This window comes from Lutra lutra, chromosome 14, assembly GCF_902655055.1.
Source record: "Lutra lutra chromosome 14, mLutLut1.2, whole genome shotgun sequence".
NCBI classification, from domain to species: Eukaryota; Metazoa; Chordata; class Mammalia; order Carnivora; family Mustelidae; genus Lutra; species Lutra lutra.
In genome coordinates, this window is record NC_062291.1 from 79911466 (window position 1) to 79931056 (window position 19591).

Genomic DNA, 19591 nt, shown 5'->3' on the forward strand with positions numbered 1-19591 from the left:
CCTGTTGCTCCATGCAGAGAGCCGAGGAGATGACCCTTGGCGTTTGCCTCACGCTGGAGCCCCAGGGCGGGACGCGGGAGCCGGGCGCCAGAAGGGCCATGGCAGCTGGCACGGTCCTCAGCTCTGGTCCTTGCACATGCCCTTGAGAAAAAGCTCAGTGCCCCCAGGGTCGTGCTGGGCGGGACGAGCCGTGGAGACCCTGCCTCTTCTAGCCACGTCCTTGGTGCTGTCACTTACTGGCTCTGGGACCCCTCCAAGCCTTCGTTTGCTCATCTCATCTGGGACCTTGTTCCAACCTCCCAGGTGGTGTGGACATGAGGCCAGCAAGCAGCTTCTGGCACAGACAGGGTGCCTGGGAGCCACTCACTGTTACTGTGCTAGGTCCCAACGTTGTACCCAAACCTCACTTCCCAAGTGCAAGGTGGTGTCTTGCATTGGATCCTAGAACAGGAAAAGGAAAAGCTGGTAAAATCCACATAAAGGCAGAGTTCAGTGCGTGGGGAGTGATCAAGGGCTGGTCCAGCACCATGACAAATGCATCACGGTCTCCCTGGATACCTTCTGGGGAGCGGCGGTAGGGTGTGTGGGATCTCTCTCTCTGTATTAGCTCCGCAACTTGTCTCTAACTCCAAAGTTATTCCAAGAAAAATTTTAACATCACTGCTTCGGGTCCCATTTCTTGCAGGCCAATGATTTGCAAAACGAGGAAGCAACAATTGCTTACAAATGAATTCCTAACAGATTGTTCAACCTTGTATGCACCTTTTCCACAGCTTAGCAGGGGTTTTGCAATGATTAATGCCTTAAATAAGAAGGAGGAAATCGAATGAAGGGACATTCAGATGTTGGGAGAATGTGTTTCATGTGGGTGGCATTTGGACCGGGGTGGGGGGGCACTTCTGAATCATTTAAATAACAGGCCACCAGGCTACCCTCTGGAGAAGCTCTCCTTTCTTCAGCAGATGTTTATTATGCAAACTCACCATGGGTATCCTGGGACTTAGCCTGATCTCAGTCTGCTGGATGTTCTAGAATGAGGAGAAAGCTCATGGCGGTGTGTCAGACTGAGTCCTGGTGGGGGGGCCTGGCATCCAGGACCCTCAGTCCTGCTCAGTTGTCTTCTCCAGCCCCATGTGTCTCCACATCTTGCTGGGCATCTCCCACCTGTGTTGCTGTTCCCCACACGGTCCACACTGTTTTTGACCCCGAGATTTTATTTGTTCTGCAGGATACCTTGGAGCTCACTGTCTGGTACAAACAATCTGTACTCCCTGCCTCCCCCACTCCAGTAGTCCTGCCTCTTTGCCTTGTTGACTGCATTCATGCTGTTCCCTTCACCTGAACAGTCTTTTTTTAAGTACCATGGACACTGCCCATCCTCTCCTTCCTTGATATACACTCTCAACACACACACACACACACACACACACACACACACACACACACGGGACACCTGGGTTGCTCCATCCATTAAGCATCTGCCTTCGTCTTGGGTCATGGTCCCAGGGTGCTGGGATCAAGCCCCTCATTGGGCTTCCTGCTCAGGGGGAAGCCTGCTTTTCCTTCTCCTACTCCCCCTGCTTGTGTTCCCTCTCTCGCTGTCTCTCACTCTGCCAAATAAATAAATAAAATCTTGAAACACACACACACATACACACACACACACACACACACTCTGACACACACAAAACCACAGACACATATAGACACACATACTATATACATGGACGGTGTCATCCTATGGTCATCACTCTTTTTCTCCCATGACATCTTAACACTTGCACCAAATTATCTGTGAATTTTCTCTAGGGATCCTGCTATGCTGGGGGTTCATAGAGGACAAGAACTGTGCTTTGCTCATTCAGTACCCAGCACAGCACCTTGCGTGGCCAAGAGCCTCCAACATGCCTGGCTCCTGCTGAACATAAGGGAGTAACCTGGATGCCTGGTGCAGGGCCAGCTCTGCCAGAGAGAGCTTGTGCCCGTGAGCCGTCTCCAAAGGCATGTCCCCAGGCTCGGTCCCGAGTAGGATTTCTGTGTCTTTGTGTATGGTTTATGGGGAGCAATATTACCCACATTACTGTGTATTATTACTTCAAGGTGTTTTGCTTTTTTGACACATGGCAATGGAATCTCATCATTTTCATCTGAATTGGGAGGCGCACACAGTGGAGTTCCGTGGCATCCTTGCTCAGGGCTCTTGACCTCAGACATGAGTTTCCCTTCTTGGTAAGCTGTGTGACTTTGGACAAGCTGTTTTACTTTCTAAGTCTTGGATTTCCAGCTATAGAATAGAAGTGCACAACACTTGTACTGTAACAGATTTTGTAAATTGGGGTCTACGTGTCAGCACTTAGCTCCATGCTGGGAATACAGAGCTTGCTCAAAAATATTCACTTCCTCTTCTGCTTCTTCCCTTTGACCTTCCTTCTTGTCTGCTGCTCTCTACCATCAGTTTTATATTCTTCCTTGGTCTTCAATTTCCATTTCACCCTTGTTCTTGTCCGTCAGCGGGCAACTCCAATTCCTTCTGCACTGAAAAGACTGCCTCCCACAAAACCTGTCACCCCATCTCCACCTTCCACTTCAAATCACAACTCCTAATGTGCGGTTAGTGCAGAAAAGGCAGGAACTAGAGAAAAATGAGAGAGAAAGTAATAACATCCCAAATCCATCACTCAAGATGGCTGTTGTTAAAATATGTGTTCCTTTCAAGATACATGTGATATAATGTAACATACAGTTTTTCTATAATTTATCTTCACATTCTGAACATTCTAACATGCCATTCATAGTTTTTGGACATTGAGGTCATTTTAGATTTTCTCCTTTTTTAAAAGTTTCAGCTTTAGGGGCACCTGGGTGGCTCAGGCGGTTGGGCCTCTGCCTTCAGGTCAGGTCATGATCTCCACGTCCTGGGATGGAGCCCTAAGTCAGGCTGCCAGCTCTGTGGGGAGCCTGATTCTCCCTTTCCCTCTGCCTCTCCCCCTGCTTCTGCTCTCTCTCTCTCAAATGAATAAATAAAATCTTTAAAAAATTTTCAGCTTTATTGAGGTATGATTATCAATAAAGTTATAGGATATTTGAAGTGCACCCCATGGTGATTAGACAGAAGTATCCATTGTAAAGAGGCCCCCCACTGAGTTAACACATGCATTACCCCACGAGTTTATCTCTTTCCATTTTATTTACTTATTTTTTTGATGAGAACTTTTAAGTTCTATTCCCTTAATAAATTTCAGTTGTGAGATACAGTGTGATCAACTGTAGCCACCATGTTTGCATTAGATTTTCAGACCTTACTCATAGCAGAAATTTGTACCTTTTTACTAAACCCTCCCTTTTTCTTGTACCCCTTTCAGGTTCTTTATGTAATGGGCAGTACTGTCAATGCCCACACATCTTTGTTGACATTGTAGAAATTATCATTATTTCCTTTGGCTATATTCTCTCTCTTTTTAAAAAGATTTTATTAATTTGAGAGAGAGAGCACGAGCAGGTTAGTGGGGGAGGGGATAAGGAGAGGCAGAAGGAGAGGGAGAAGCAGGCTGAGCGGGGAGCCTGAGGCGGGGCTCAATCCCAGAACCCCGGGATCCAATTGTGTCCTGAGTTGGGCAGATGTTTAACCAACTGAGCCACCCAGACGCCCCTCCTTTGTCTATATCCTTTGAAGCGGAATTACAGAGTCAAGGAGTTGATTACTTCTAATGCTTCTAAAACATGTTGATAAATTATTTCCCCAGACGTGTACCCATTCTTTCCCCTATCGGTAAAATACAAAAGTGGCAATTTTCTACACTTTGTCTAGATCCGAATATTATAGCTCAAAAATCTTGGCTGAATTGCTGGATGAAAATGGTATAGAGTTATTTCAGTTTGCACTTCTTCGCTTACAGTGAGGGTGAACATTTTCAAGCCATTTACGTTCTCTTTCCTTGAGAAAAGGAAAGTATATTGTCTGTATATTAAAAAAGTATTGTCCAATATTTTTGAAAGTTGATATCTTCCTTGTCAATTTACATAAACTTTGTATATGAATTGATCATGAATACTTTGTCCATTATATTGATGACAGGTATTTTCCCAGTTTGTTATTTGCCTTTAATTTTGGATTTTGATTTTTTCCTGAACAAATATTTTTTATTTTTTATGTAATTAAATTTCTTGCTGTTTTCTTTTGTAATTTCCTACTGATTTTAAATCTAGACATTTCTTACAGAAATCAGATAAACATTTAACTAATTTCTTATTTTTGTGTGTTTAAATATCTAGTTTTTTAGTTCTAAAAATTATTTTGCTTTTTGGTGTGGTGTCAATCTTTAAAATTATACGTATATATATAAAATAACATACACACACACATATATAATAGAGATGCAAGCAGGGGTGGGAAGGGGGAGAGGGAGAGGAGAGAGAGAATCTTAAGGAGGCTCCATGCACAACATGGACCCCACTGTAGGGCTCATCTCAGGACCCTGAGATTAAGTCAAGAGTTGGATGCTTAACCAACTGGATCACCCAGGCACCTTTTTCTCTATATTTTAATTCACATTGCTTTATTTTGAATATTTTTGAGCTAATGCTTTTTTTTTTTAATGCCAGCTACATGAGAGACACTATCTTAAACACGTGATGTATTTTTTTACTTGGTTTTGTCTTCACAATAACCTTATGAAGTAGTTCGTGTACTTCACTTTTACAGATAAGGAAATTGAGGTCAAGTGAGGTTAATGCCTTGCTCGGCTTTAGAGAACGAATGAACAGCGGAGCTAGAATTTGAACCCGTTGACCCCTGTCCCAAGTCCTGGGTGTACAAGTCCCACTCCCACCAGCCCCACTTCGCTGTGTCAGAATCTAATCCTTTTCAAGAACTTATCTTTAGCCTGTTAATTTTTCCTAAAGAACTTTGACACCCTTTTTTAAAGAACCACTCAATCAAAGAAAAACCTTCGAACGGGAATTATAGTAAGCCTGTGGGTTGGTTTACAGTGACTGACATTTCTATATCCAGTCCTTCCATTCAGAAAGCTGGTTCATCAAGCTCTTCCTCTGCAGGAGATTGCCAAGAAGCTTTGCATGGAGTTTGTGTTTTTATTCTTTTTATTCTTTCTTTTATTTTTTATATTTTTAAAGTGAGGTTCATGCCCAATGTGGGGGCTTGACCTCACAGCTCTGGGATCAAGAGTTAGATGCTCTACCAACTGAGTCAGCCAGGTGGCCCTGTACTTTTATTCTTATAACACTGTTTGGAAGGAGCCCTTAATTCATAGTGTCCCAACTTCCTCAGAGCCCACTGTAAGCCCTGTCTTCTCCCCTGCCTGGCCCACGTCTACATGTAGTTCTTGGAGTAGTACCAGGGAACCACATATGATCTCCGCCAGACCCTGGGCACCCGTCAACCGAAGTCCCTTGCCCTCTAGCTGGTTACGTGGCCATGTCACCCACTAGAGCAAACTTGTGAAGGACGAAGGATGGTGGAGGCACCGTGCCGTGTCAGATCTCCCCCTGCCTGAGGCGTCCAGCGTCCGGTAGGGTCTCTGTAAGTGGTTGAAACTGCTGTTATATTTCCCTTACATAGGCTGCAACTCAGTGCAACTCAGATCAGAATCACCTGGAGCGGGGCACCTGGGTGGCTCAGTGGGTTGGGCCTCTGTCTCCGGCTCAGGTCATGATCTCAGGGTCCTGGGATCGAGGCCCACATCAGGCTCTCTGCTCATTGGGGAGCCTGCTTCCCTTCCTCTCTCTCTCTGCCTGCCTCTCTGCCTACTTGTGATCTCTGTCTGTCAAATAAATAAAATCTTAAAAAAGAAAAGAATCACCTGGAGTGCTTGTTACAACCCATATTTGGGCACCGCCTCCAGAGCTCCTGATTTGTAAGTCTGAGGGAGCCCTAAGGATCTGTAGTTTTAAGAAGTTCTGGGTGATGACTGCTGCTGCTGATTCATTGCCCCCTCTTGAAGAACAGCTGCTTTGAAATACTTTTTTTTTTTTTTTAAGAAAGAGAGAGAGAAAAAAGAGAGTGTGAGCCGGGGCGAGGAGGGGGGCAGAGGGGGCAGAAAGAGAATCTCAAGCACGCTCCATGCCCAGTGCAGTGCAGAGCGTGATGTGGGGCTCGATCCCAGGACCTCAAGATCATGACCTGAGCTGAAATCAAGAGTCAGATACTTAACCGACTGAGCCATCCAGGCGCCCCTAAAATAACTATTTCTAAAGTGACTGGGAAAGGTAGTTTGTTGGTTACTCAAAAATGTCATTTAAAATGGGAAACCATAAAATATGATACATACAAATTTTAAGTGTTTTGTTTTAACTGAAGACACATCAGTACACTTTGAGTAACCAGTTTGTTGCTGTAGGCTTTTCTCCCAGGACGGATCTTCTGTGGTTCTGCAATGTCTCTCTTACATAAGGCATACCCATATGGCATATCTGTAATTTCTAGTTTTTGTTTCTCCAAAGGGGAGCGTGAAACAAAAGACACTTGCAAAGTGGTGTGAGCCCCGAAGGACTGTTGTACGTTTTTCTGTCACTCTTCCCTGTCCCACCTGCCTGGTTTCTTTTTTAGCAACCGGGTTTTATTTGCAAAGCATTCAGCCTTATTGTATAGAAAGCCATCTTTCTTTTTTTAGCCCACATTTCTTTGATTTACTTAATATTTAACTGATTTTAATGCCAAGGACGGCTGTCATAAGCAAGTTCAGGGCTCATACCTGCCTCTAGCTCATCGTACAATGAAGCTGGTTGGAATGGAAGTTGCCCAGGTAGGCTAGAAAACAGCCTACCAGAGCTCGTGATCAGTAGGTTTACAGGGAGGATGGAGAGCATTAGTTGACCGGCGAGGAGCTTAAATAAAGGTCAGTGAAGGGAACTTCTTATTTACTGTCCACCTACTGGGTGCATCTCTGCTAGAATATTCAGGTACTGCAAATAAAAATACAACGCACTCAGTTCAATATGAACTTCAGATTTATAAGGAAAAAGAAGTTTTTGTTTTGCGTGTCTGTGTGTAAGTGTGTCTCAAGCAAATATATTCGGGACATACTTATACTAAAGAAGTATTCATTGTTTATCTGAGATTCAAATAAAAAGATTTTTTTTAGTATAATATGTCCCATAGAATATTTGGGATATACTTATATGAAGACATATCCTTGTTTATTTGAAATCCCAATGTAACTGGGCATCCTGTATTTTATTTGACAATCCTTTTGCTCCATTTTTTTCTTGACATATGTGTATGCCTTCTTTCAAGTCTAGAGGAAATATCTGACCCTGTCTGGAATCCTCCTGCTTCTCTTCTAAGCCTATGAATCGCTCCCTTTGAGGTTCCCAACCCCCTGTACCCCGTGTTCCTGCCAGCGCAAGACCAGAGTACTAGCTACCAAGTCTGCCTGCCAAGTCGCCTCTGAGCTCCAGAGGACTGAGCCTTGCCTCGCTGATGGATCCCTTCCTCCTCCCTGACTCTCAGGGCAGTGTCTCCTGGGCAGTCAGGGATTAATCCATACCTGATGAGTGAATTATTTAGTGAATGAGGCCCAGATAACCCTCCAAAGTCAAGTCTGATGCAGCCCCCTCCCCTGCTTGAAATAGCTAGGTGGTCAGATCTAATGCTTGTTTTCAGAAGAGCTCTCATTTGGCCCTTAGTCTTTCTCAGCAAGATCAAGGACAAACATCGCAGGAAACACTTTTGAGAGGACACAGACATCAACAGGTAACTCTAAACTCCTGGTGGTTTTAGGGCCCACATCTACCCCCAAGGGCCTATGAGGGACTGCTGCAGAGAACCTTGCTGGGTCTTAGATGTAGGACAAGGAAGGACCTCTTCTGATGGGGCCCACCTGGGCCCTCAGCCCCTTCCTCACAAGGTTCCACACAGACCAGAAGACAGGCCTGGAGTCTCCATGCCAGCCAGTGCCCAGCCACACCTCTTTCCTAAGATCTCTGTCTCCCCGGGTGTCCCCCAGGGGGGTTTGCAACCACTCAGCAGGACAGTAAAGGCAGGTGGGGACAGGAGCATTTAACTAAAGCTCTCTGGGTATAATCAGTTACTATTCCTCTTCTTTCCTAGATTTTTATCAAGTGTTGGGAGAACAGTGGAAACTTCTACCTCCATTGATGCTTTAAGTGCTAACTTCTTCTGCCATTTCTTGGTCTTATTACAGTCCTGTGTGTGCATGAGTGTGCTTGCTTGTGCAAGATGGCAGACCTTATGATTGGGCCACACAGGACAATTGTTAAATATATATCTACCAAACTGTGAAATGGTTAACAGCAATGGCCTCAGTACAAAGTCCTGCCCCTCATCACTTACCAGTCGATCGGTCTTGGGTCACCTTCCTGAGCCTTGGTTTTCCCACGGGTTATTTTGAAGATTAACTAGGATGATACATGGAAAGCCCTTGAAGGGCTTTGATCTGAGGAAGTCACAGTTTGGACAGAGCTCAGGACAGACTGTCCTGGATGACGTGTGTTGTTCAGGAAATGAATCCTGCCTATGGCCATGGGAGAGACGCCAGGGTCATCTGCTTGCTGAGGAGTGGGGATGGTGGGCTCCAGGAGATAATGGGTATTACATGGCTCAGGGCAGAGTATTAATAGCAATGACCCCTGTTCTCCAAACTGATTTCTCTATCTGGGAAATGGAAATAAGAATAGTACCTTGGCCAACTTATTTTACCTCCAAGTGCTTCAGTTTACTTCTGTGTGAGAGGAGGGAAACCCACCTTTATGAGTTGCCATGAGGACCAAGAGGGACAATGTGGGTGAAGCACTTAAGACAGTGAGTGTTGGGGGCACCTGGGTGGCTCAGTGGGTTAAGCCTCTGCCTTCGGCTCAGGTCATGATCTCAGGGTCCTGGGATCGAGCCCCGCATCGGGCTCTCTGCTCAGCAGTGAGCCTGCTTCCTCCTCTCTCTGCTTGCCTCTCTGCCTACTTGTGATCTCTCTCTCTCTCTCTGTCAAATAAAAAAAAAAAAGACAGTGAGTGTTGGAAATTGTATGATTATGGTCAGAAATGAGGTGGGGATGTTCTGATACAGATATTTCCTAGGTTTGTGGCCTGTGTTGGAGGAATGTTCTTGCTCTGTTTCTATCTCATATTGCTTCATCATCCTCAGGCATGTGCAGCCACATGTCTTTACTTGCCCTCTTACTGGGCCATCAACAACATGAAGTAGGGCAGCTGGGAAGTGCATTGTGGACCCCACATTCAAGGGTCCATATGTTGAGACAAATGGCATAGTTCTCTGGCATCAAGTCCCCTCATTGACCTCTTGGTTTTACCAGAGAGATTCCAACCTGTGAACCTCTGACTTGCTCCTGGCAGGACTCACATTTACAAGGAATCTGAGTTTGGTGGATGCCTTAACTTTCCTTATACCAGGAAGTAAGAAAAAAGGGATCATGAAAATAACCTCATTGGAATTTTTAATAAGAATTTAAACCTAGCAATCCCCTTTTAGCAAGTAGATTTTGGTATATAAGCATTAGAAAAAATAAAAGTTACCATCGTATGTCCTTTTAGCAAAAGGGGATAGTCTGAGATCTTGCTGCAAAATATCACCAAGGAAATCCTTTCCATTGAAGTGGTTGAGAGCACTATTTATTTATTTATTTATTTAATTTTTAGAGAGGGGGAAGAGAAAAAAAGAGAGAGAGAGAGGAGGGGCAGAAGGGGAGGGAGAGAGAGAACCTTAAGCAGGCTCCATGCCCATCTTGGAACCTGATGTGGGGCTCAATCTCATGACTCTAAGATTATGAACTGAGCTGAAATCAAGAGTCAGATGCTTAATCAACTAAGCCACTCAGGCACTCTGGGAGCAGTATATTTTATTTTTGTACTTAAAATTATATTAGTGACTCCTTTATTTTTGAATTTGAGGAAATTCATCTAGGATATTATCAACTGAAGGCCCAGATTCTGAGATTTCAGATGTACAAGCAATTTCACAATTATTGTTAGCATCTACGGGGCTACTCTCTATCTCTTTACATTCCTCTTCTGATTCATCTAGTTTTTGTGAAACATCTTCATTGTCAATTTTCTTCTCTTTGCTGTTGGTAATAGACAATGAAAATGTGTAAGTTCTTAACTGCAGTCAATGAACGCTGAAAGTATCTTACAAAGACAGTGCCTCCAGTCTTTTTAAAAAATACCTTCTTGAAAGGTAATGTGGTATTTGGGGCACTGAAGAATGATGACCTATCTTACCACTTCATCTTTCTTCTAGATAATGCTATCGTTCTCTCACTGTCTTATTATATAACTCTTTTTTAGTGATAGTTAATAATTAATGAGTAATGATGGACCTTGAATGATGAAATAGCAGATTATTTCAAGCTATAGGAAAAATGGGATCATTAAGAGCTTGTAATGTATTTTGGATTTATAGAAGGATCCAAAGAATCCATATAGTGACTATAAGATACAATGATTTTTATTCTATTTTCTTTACACGAATGAATATTCTTTTTGTTCTTTGGAAGACCTTTTGAAACATGTAAAAGTCACAAAATATCAATCCTCACAGAGTGAGACCTGCTGGAAAAAGAAACTCGAGAAATAAAATTGAGTCTGATGGACCTTGAAGGTGTCCTAAGGGTTAACTTGAAGTGGAGGGGCTTAGAGTGCTTTAGAGTGGTCTCACGGATAATAAAGACCCAGGGTCCTCTGCATGTTGGCTTTGTTCAAAATACATTAAAAATTTCTCAGGATATCGGACAACAAAATATGTACTTATTTAGGGAGACTCTGTGTGGCTATTCCAAATGCTAACTCTGCTCAAATTTCAGACTGGAGTGAGGATTAACTGGCATCCAGAGTCCTTGACAACCAGTCTGAACTGCCTTTTCTTGTCCTGCCCTTCTTCTGAGCACAGATTACATCCTGTGACTATAAATTGTAGCATTAGGAGACAGAGTAAAAAGACATGTACTTTATTGCATCTAAAATTATTCAACACCCCACATCCAACCCACTTGTAATCTACTATTGCAAAATCCAGAACACTTTGCAAGAATGCAGGAGGCACAGACCCAAGAGTGAGCCACCGTGCCCCCTGGCACGATCGTAAGGTGATACTCAAGTCAATTTCTGTGACTGTAGATCATTTACAAAGAGTGGAACCTCCATTCCAAGATGAATTTGTTTCCTTTCTAGGTCTGGGGAGCTTCTCAACTACAGACTATGGGAAGACCTTTTTTTCTTTACTTGTCTTCCTAGAGGTTTGCTTACTGGCAAGGCCAGTCAGTTCTGCTGTTGCTCATGGCTTGTTGAGGCTGAGTACAGTTTGGGCCACAGAACAAATGCCTGCCCTTTGGAACGCAGGGATGGGAAGGAAGGGGTCAGATGATGCTGAGACCCTAGGCATGTCCCAGATGCACACTCAGCCAGTCTCATCTGTCACTTTCCTTCCTTCTTCTCTCTTTCTCTCAATCATTTGGTGCATGGGATTAGCTTCAGCTTTGTGTCAGGAGACATGGATGATAAAAAGCCAGTGCCTCTTCTTACCACTAGTGACAGTTATCTGGAAGATTGCTAACATCCCACAAACATTTGTTGTGTACCATGCGCAAAATTATTTTCATATACCAAATAAGTTAATATAGAAAAAAATCATTTAATATACTGCTTGGTGCATAATAAGGGTTCAACAAATGCACATAGTAAGCACTATGGTCATGAAATCTTTCCAACATTTTGAGGTAAGCAGTATTATTACCCCCAAGTTGCAGATGGGGAAACTGTGGCATAGTTAGGTCACTTGTAAACAGCTATATGTCCAAGGTCACATGGTGACTAAGTGTCTGGGCAGAAATTTGAACTCAGAACAGGCACCTTTGCCTCTGTCCACTATTCTTACTAAATCTATCCATCTCTCCTCATCCTCTGAGGGAATCCACACACTTTGCACTGAATTTGATATGTCAGACCTTGATATGCTCTCTTAGGACAGTGGACCCTGACATGGAATTCTTGGCTCTGTTGAGGCTAATCCCTGCCCATTCAGAGCATGCTCTGAGAGTCCAGAAGTGACCTGGGAGAGGCTTTAACAGAGCTTTCTGATGATTGACACCCAGCAAAGGGCAGGTTGATACAGGGAGACTGAGAGCTCTTCTTCAGGGACATTCACAGGAGTGACCAAAGAGGACAGCAGGAAGGGCTGAGGAGGCCTGCAGTGCACCTTGGGAGCACTCGAGAAGGAGCCCAGTTGGCTTTTCATTACAACAACCACAGAAACCACCTGTCCCCTCATCTTACATCTCATTCCAACCTCTCTGGTCACTCCCTGACCCTAGATTTCTCATAAATTCAAACTAACCACTGAAAAGCCATACCTAGGACTCACCGCATGCTGTCATGATGTTGGGCTGGATCTCTCAAGACCCGTTCTCTGTTTTGCTTGCATAATTAGTGGAGGTGGTTTAGCGGGCTTGTGTCAAGCAGGAGCATGGTGCCCATTACGGTGGCACTCGGGCTCTGTCAGCCCTCACAGGAGGCTTGAAAGGTGAGTTGAGGCCCACTCTTGGATGAGTGCTGAGACTTGACCCTGATGGCAGTGGAAAGTACATTGAGGCATTTTGAGTAGGGAAGTGAGTTGAACATATCCACATTTTATAAGGTAAAACTTGGGACATTCTAGGGGAGAGAGGTAAATCCTGTCAGCATAGGAGTGGGCACAGAGTAAACATTCCATAAATGCTTATTGAATCCACCAATGTGGATGGATTACAGAGGGAGGGGCAGGGAAAGGGAGATCCACAGGCAGGCCCCTGGAGTAGGCCAGGTTCAAGAATAAGAAGATCTAATCTAGCAAAATGGTGGTGTGTATAAAAAGAAAGACAATCTTGTTGATAAGTTAGATATAAGAAGTACAGAAGGGGAGGAATCAAATATAACAACCAGATTCCCAACACATTTCTTGTGGAGCATGGTGACACTGTTGATTCAAGTGGAAGAAAGAGACTGTGTTGGGTTTGGGACATGGGGTGGATGTCCAGGAGGCCACTGGAAATGTTGGTCTAGAGCTTGGCTGGGGTTGTAAGGGCTGATCAGCATGGGAGAGGTGGATTTTGGGGTCTTCTTTCTAGAAAGTTCTCAGAGTACATGAGCTCTTTCAGAGGGAAGACAGCATGAGAAGAGACCTAAGACAGTGCTTGGCAGAGCAGCAACATTTAAGGTGTGGTGGGGGGAGAAAACAGGTGAAGGAGATGGGGCGGTGGTGAGAGGAAGGAGGAGACCAGGGGGTGCTGGTGAGTGAAAACCAGGGAGGCAGAGAGAGTGGATGAGGGCTTTCTATCGTGTCAATGCAGGTTTGCCTCTGAGGCTGGTGAATTGAAGTGACCGGTGTCAGGGTCGTGTGGAGGTCCTGCACCAAGGCTACTGGGGCACCGTGTGTGGTGACGACTGGGACATGCAGGACGCAGATGTTGTTTGTCGGCAGCTCGGCTGTGGCCTTGCAGTGTCGGCACCAGGCAGGGCCCACTTTGGTCAGGGCTCGGGGAACATTCTCTTGGGCTTTGTATACTGCTCAGGATGGGAGCCCTACCTGTCAAGCTGCTCCCACAGCGGGTGGTACAAATACAAATGTGGCCACAGGGAAGATGCCAGAGTCATGTGCTCAGGTAGAGCTGCCCTCACCTTAACCATGCCACTTGGACAATAGGGGCTCCTGCTGATCTAACATCCCCTTGCATGTGGACAGTGCTTTGTATTTTACCTGCTTTACTCTAGGTCATGTCTTATGTGATGTTAGAGGGCAGGTCCCTTTTCAGATAAATGGAGGCTCAGAGAGGGCAAGTAGCTTGCCTGGAGTCCTAAAGCTGGGGAAGTGGTGGAAGCGGCTTTCAACCTCAGCCTTCTCCAGAGTTTGCCAGTGCCTTCACCCAGTGGCGTTGTTCTGAGGATCCTGCCCTGGGGTGACAAAATACCTTTCTACATGGCATTTTCTCCTCCTTTTACAGTCAGGAGAGAAGGACCAGAGAAGTCTGGTCCTTAAAACTTAAATCTAAATCAAACAGAGAAGTAAACAGTATGTTCTCTTTATTGGGGATTAAATGACCTGCTAGAGATATATATACACCTGCAATGGAAGAGAGAAATTCTTCCTGACCCAACCTAGGGAAACCCAATGCTGACTTTCTCCTTTGTTCACAGAAGGCTGGTTGGTGGTCACATACCAAGCGGTCCTTTAATCCACAAGGAAACTCTGAAGATAACAGTCACTGTGTCCCCCAAAGGGGGTTTCCTAGTTGAGTTGTCCATCTTTAGAGAGACCTCTGGCATTTGCTCTGTGGATTAGTATGTGTACATGCCACCATGCACGGGATGTGACCCTGATAATCCAACTATGACATGAGAATGGCTTCTGCCAGAGAGTATGGCCCTCCAAGCAATCACTTTGGAGTGGGTTTATTTTAGCATTTGGGGATGCCTCCTTGAAAACTGCCTTTCTTCTTAGTTGGGGCCACCTTCCAGGAATTCTCAGCAATGGTAGATATTTCTCATCTGAGGGGGTAGATAAGCTATAGAAATAAGAAGTTGGAATTTGAAATGTGAGCTTGTTAATCAGGTGGGGCTGTTCATCAATGGGGTGATTTTTTGTTGGAGACAGCGGATGCAGAGGGATGGGAGGTTGATGACAGGAGCAAAAAACATCTCTGGTGGCATTCCAGCATTGCATAAGGGCTGGCAAAATGGCAGAGAGATGAACTCTGTCTTGTAAGTAAGAAACGCAGACTTTTAGCAGTGGGTAGGGTCACTGCATCCAGCCCTTGTTTCAGCTGAGGAAGCAGAAGGACAGCTCTTCTCAAATGAGAGCCAGCGTCAAATGACCTCTTCTGTCCTCCACTCGGTAGCTTCTTTGTCTCCCACAGAGGCATCTCTGGCAACCACTGAGGCAGAAGGTAACATTGCATTTATGTGGGATCCTTATGGCCTCATTACCTGAACTCGTGAGGTCATCTCTGATCTAGAAGAGGTACAAAAGGTTTAAGAGATAGGGGTGCTCAGTTCCCAAGAGGGAACCTCTGAACAAGGCCTCAGGCCTAAATGGGTAACCCTTCCATGGGCCATGTCCCTGAGACTGGGAAGAGATAGACCTGCACAGCTACTTCCAGGGAGTTCCAAGGTCGAGCTTGGTGTCTAGGCTTTAGGGGGGGTCCTATTGCTCATGCTCAGTGCCTACCCTTGTGGTCCTCACCACTGCATGCTGATGCCTGGACAGACTGGGGTGCTGGGTCTCTGGCTGCAGGGCCTGGAAAGGCAGATGCATCAGAGGTCCCATGCATCCTCCACCCCTCTGGAGGCACTGCCAATGAGAGAGCTGAGAGGTAATCAATACAGCTCAAGTTTTTGGCAACCCGAGCTTTGGGAGGGAAAGTCACTGCCTATATCCTATGGGAAACTTTGACCCTAGGACAAGAGAAGGATAGCCATCCCATGAAGACCCCTGACCAGAAGTTAGTATGGATTATTTGGGAATCTTAATGGTACACATGTCAGGCATTTCTGTTCCTCAACTGTTATGCTTTCCTGTCCCTAAAGCCCATGGGGTGACGTCTGACTTGACTGTTTTCTATTCCCTATTATTAAGGACACGGATGTCACTAGAGCTAAGGATGAGACTGACTTTATTATAATTTAACCATGTCTCTCCCAAGATTCTTATTTGCAGCAGCTATAAGAGGAGAATCTACTCCTCTCTACAGTAGCTTCCCATGAGAGCCCTGCTATGTATTAGGAGTTATAGCTGGGCCTGACAAGTTCTTTTGCACAACTAGTCCATCCAGGGTGCAAGTGGGCTTGGCTATCTAACTATGACAGAGGACTCCAGATAGGCCTTACCTAGAACTACTCTTGCAGAACCTCAACTGTGGGGTGGAGGTGGGAGACATACTTCCTCTAGATCCAAAAAAAACCTCATGTAGAAGCCCAGCAGGGCGTTCAGACATACAATTAATGCTCTGGTGGCAGTGGACTAAGAGGAGCCATCAGGTCATCTTCTCTTGAAGCCCTAACACCTAGTAGGCTGTTACTGGGAAATGGGGCAAAGAGCACAGTTTCTTGAAGCAATTTGAAAATAATAGTTTTAAAGCCATAATCTTACTTAATGGGTAAACATTAGAAGCATTTTCACTAAAGTAAAAAGGCAAGAATGGCATTCAGGCCTCTTGTCATTTAACAGTGTACTAGAGATACTAGCCAATACAATTAGACAAGGGAAATCAATTGGAAGCATAAGGATTAGAAAAGTTATTTTCCCATCTATTCATAGAACCCTGCACTGGTCACATGTGAGATGGTGAGTATCAAGGTCAGTAGGTTGGTAAAGAGATATTCCCCCAAAAGAGCCTTATAGAATGAAAGAGTTTGAGGTTGGCATGGTCTGTTCCCTTTTCTAAAGTTCCATAACAAGATAAAATCCGAGTCAGAAATTATATCTCTTAGCAGATTCTACTTTAATTTCAGTCCTTGAATCTCCTCAGAGGGGACCTAACTTTACATTTACTGTTTTTTCCCTGTCCTTCTACAATTTGTCTATGCAGATAGCACTATAGAGGATACTATGGCTACTAGTACAATAGGTAATGAATAATTTTATTTGGTTCTCCCTCTGAAGAACCAACTATATACATGGGTTTCACCCTTATACAGGGAGATGGGTTAAAAGGGTGTTGTATACATATAGCACAAAGGAAGATCCCATGTGACCTTGCAGAAAACAGTTTTCAAAAGCTGTTTTCCATGATGTCTGACTCTAGTCATTACGTTTGTTACTATATACAGCCACCACCTGGATCCTCAGCATTGCATCTTCAACAACAGATATAGATAAATATTTCAATCCACCACCCAAGGATCATTTTCAGCTTCTAAATAAAGTTTGGGTTTGCAAGTGACAGGAGGCATCTCAGGGTGTGTCTTTCCTTATCCTTTTCCCTGAGTGTATGTGGTTGTAGAGCTGAGAATAGAGAGAGAAGTCTCTGAAGATCAGATCCCAGATCTGATCTTAGAGCATGGCCCACTAATTCTACTGAGATCCTGGGTTTATTACAAAGATCTTCCCCACAGTGCTCAGTGTAAGTTCTGGGGGCCTCTCCAGGACTGCTGGGACCATGCAGGTCTTGTGGCTCCCAGGCCATGAGATAGAGCCCTGAAAAGAGGAGGGCCATGTGCTGGACTGGCACCTTTCTTCCCAAGGTGCATCACTTCCTGGGATGTTGGCAGAAACAAGTCAGGATGCCACAGAAGGCAATAAGTTGCCCGTTCATGCACGGGTCTTGGCATGCCCCAGTAGCTGTAGAGCTCCATGCTGGGTGTGCCCAGGGTGGATTAGGCTTGTCCACCCCCCACACACTTCATCCAGGTGATGGGGTGCTTCTTTTAGTGGAGCATCCTCAGCCTTGAGCTGATTAGGATGTCTCTGCTCTTTTACTTGTGCTGAAGATTAACCACTGGGCATGCTGAAAAGTCATAACCTGCCCAGGAGACATAACCCAGAAAGAAGTCACTGAGTCTTACAAAAGTTTTTAGCTTATGACCTTGAGAGACACCCGGTGGGGGATTTCTGTTCTTTATCCCTGGGGAACTGAGTCAGGTTTGAAACTGAGGCTGGTGAATGGAGGTGACTGTTGTCAGGGCCATGTGGAGGTCTTGTACCTCATGGGGCACCATGTGTGATGACAGCTGGGATTCCAGTGATGCCAATGTGGTCTGTAGGCAGTTGGGCTGTGGCTGGGCCATGTCAGCCCCAGGAAGTGCCCAATTTGGTCAAGGCTCTGGGTCAATTCTGCTGGACAACGTGTGCTGCTCTGGGCATGAGTCCTGCCTGTGGAGCTGCCCTCACAATGGCTAGAACTCCCACAACTAGAGCCATGGAGAAGATGCTGGTGTCATCTGCTCATGACACTAGGTGGGGATGAAATATACCATTATCTCTCTCTGAGATTATCTTCAATGGGAAGAAACACACTACCCTCGATAAGACCCACATTCCAACCCTCTCTGAGGTATTCCATGAATCCCAAGGTTTCCTGGTAGCAGCTGGCTACTGAGTGCAATGGAAAGGAAAGAGTTGGGTCACTGTCCTCCCTATTTGGCCAACAGAAAAGAACCAATATCACTTGGTAGCAACATGGCATATTGGGGGAAAGGGCCATCCACTATTCACTGAACAGAAAAAATGGGTCTCTTCCTTCTTGGTAGGATCATGTATTCTGCCCACACCCTTCTTCCCAGGGCCTGATGATCAAGGCACAACTTTTGGGAACACAATTGGAAAATAAACCACCTTCCCTCCTTCATGGTTATATTCCTCTGGGTCCTCCATGAAGCTGACTCAGAAAACAGGATTGCGGTCTACACTTTGAATTTGGGAGGGCTATAAAGAGCAGTTTGGAAGTGAGCTACTCTGTAGGAAATGGCAGATCACTGGAACATGGAAAGCTAATGAGTCTGATGTAAATATGGAGCTTGAGCCTGGCCCACTGCAGAAAAGTCAAGAAAGCTTGTGAAGCCTGTGAGCATTGAACCTGGGCCGGTGGAATTGGGCTCCTTCAAAACTAACTGCCCCGAATCATTCTTGTTGCTCCCGTACAGAGGGAACACTATGTCTTTGATAGTCCGTGCTGGGCCTGGCAGGGACATTCCTCCTCCTCGAACAGTAGTATTAAGGCCCAGCAAGGCAAGCAATGGGAGGGTGGAGCTCCCAGAGGACTGAGGGATTCAGGGCGGGCTCTAGCTCTGTCCACCCAAAGGCATGTGGAAGTGTGATCTCAGGCAGTACACACTGAGTTTCTTCAAGCTTTGGTCCATTTGGGGCACCTGTGTGCTGTGTGTCTGACTCTTGTTTCTTTCTCTCAGCTGCTTGGCCTCAGTCCACACTCCAGCCAGGTGAGTCCTCTGCCACCCCACTGGGGCTTTTCTCTCCCACCCACCCTTCTTCAGTCAGGCTGGTCAACCCGCTGCTCTTTGTGAAACTTGTGGACACTTTAGTTTTCCCCATTGTCACTGAGATATTGGCAGGTAGTTCTTAATTAGCTGTGGGATTTCCAAGAGTCTCACCTTCCCATGAGTGCATGAGGTTCCATCCAGTATGTGGAAACTGTCCCAAGAGATGGCTGCCTGCAGTTTCAGAGAACTGGCCCATGTGCCATGAATCTCAGCTCTCATGTAATCCGGGCTGATAGGTTGAGTGGGAGAATGGAGGCTGAGGACCACCTAGGTCCTCCTGAAGAGCCACCAGGGCAGGCTGGCTCCTTTCCCGGGCTCAGTCCTTGCAACAGCCTCAGGTTCCTTGGACAGAGATGTGCATCCAACGAGGCAGGGACAGCAGTTGCAGGGGATGGGACTGTCAGAGGTGATGGAGTTGCTCTAGGTCCTAGTGTAGCTATTTGGTTCTGTGGTGACCCTCAATGCGCCTGAATCTTTTCTCCAAGCACCCCATGTGCCAAAGCCCTCAGATCTACATGAGTCAAGAGAGACGGGTGGTAAAAGTTTTCCATGGGAAAAAAGAACATGCCAGGCTTAGAGATGTGGAGGCACCTGGCTGACCTCCCCATAGCCTTTGTCCCAGAAAGATTAGAGCAGGAGA

The 19591-nt window shown here is 45.5% G+C and overlaps 1 protein-coding gene across 9 annotated transcripts in view; it reads left to right on the forward strand.

Moving 5' to 3' along the window:
• The window catches only part of DMBT1 (deleted in malignant brain tumors 1), an 84955-nt gene that overhangs the window by 1793 nt on the left and 63571 nt on the right, over positions 1-19591 (forward strand). For 7 of the 9 annotated variants that reach the window (XM_047702309.1, XM_047702311.1, XM_047702317.1 and 4 more), the window contains exon 1: positions 13397-13487. The exons of 1 other annotated variant lie outside the window; for it this stretch is intronic. In XM_047702309.1, coding sequence (XP_047558265.1) covers positions 13412-13487 — 76 coding nt within the window. In that variant the 5' untranslated portion in view covers positions 13397-13411. Of the gene's footprint in view, positions 1-13396; positions 13488-13597; positions 13623-19591 lie in introns of those variants that run through there. One more of the 9 variants, XM_047702313.1, reaches the window with a different exon arrangement.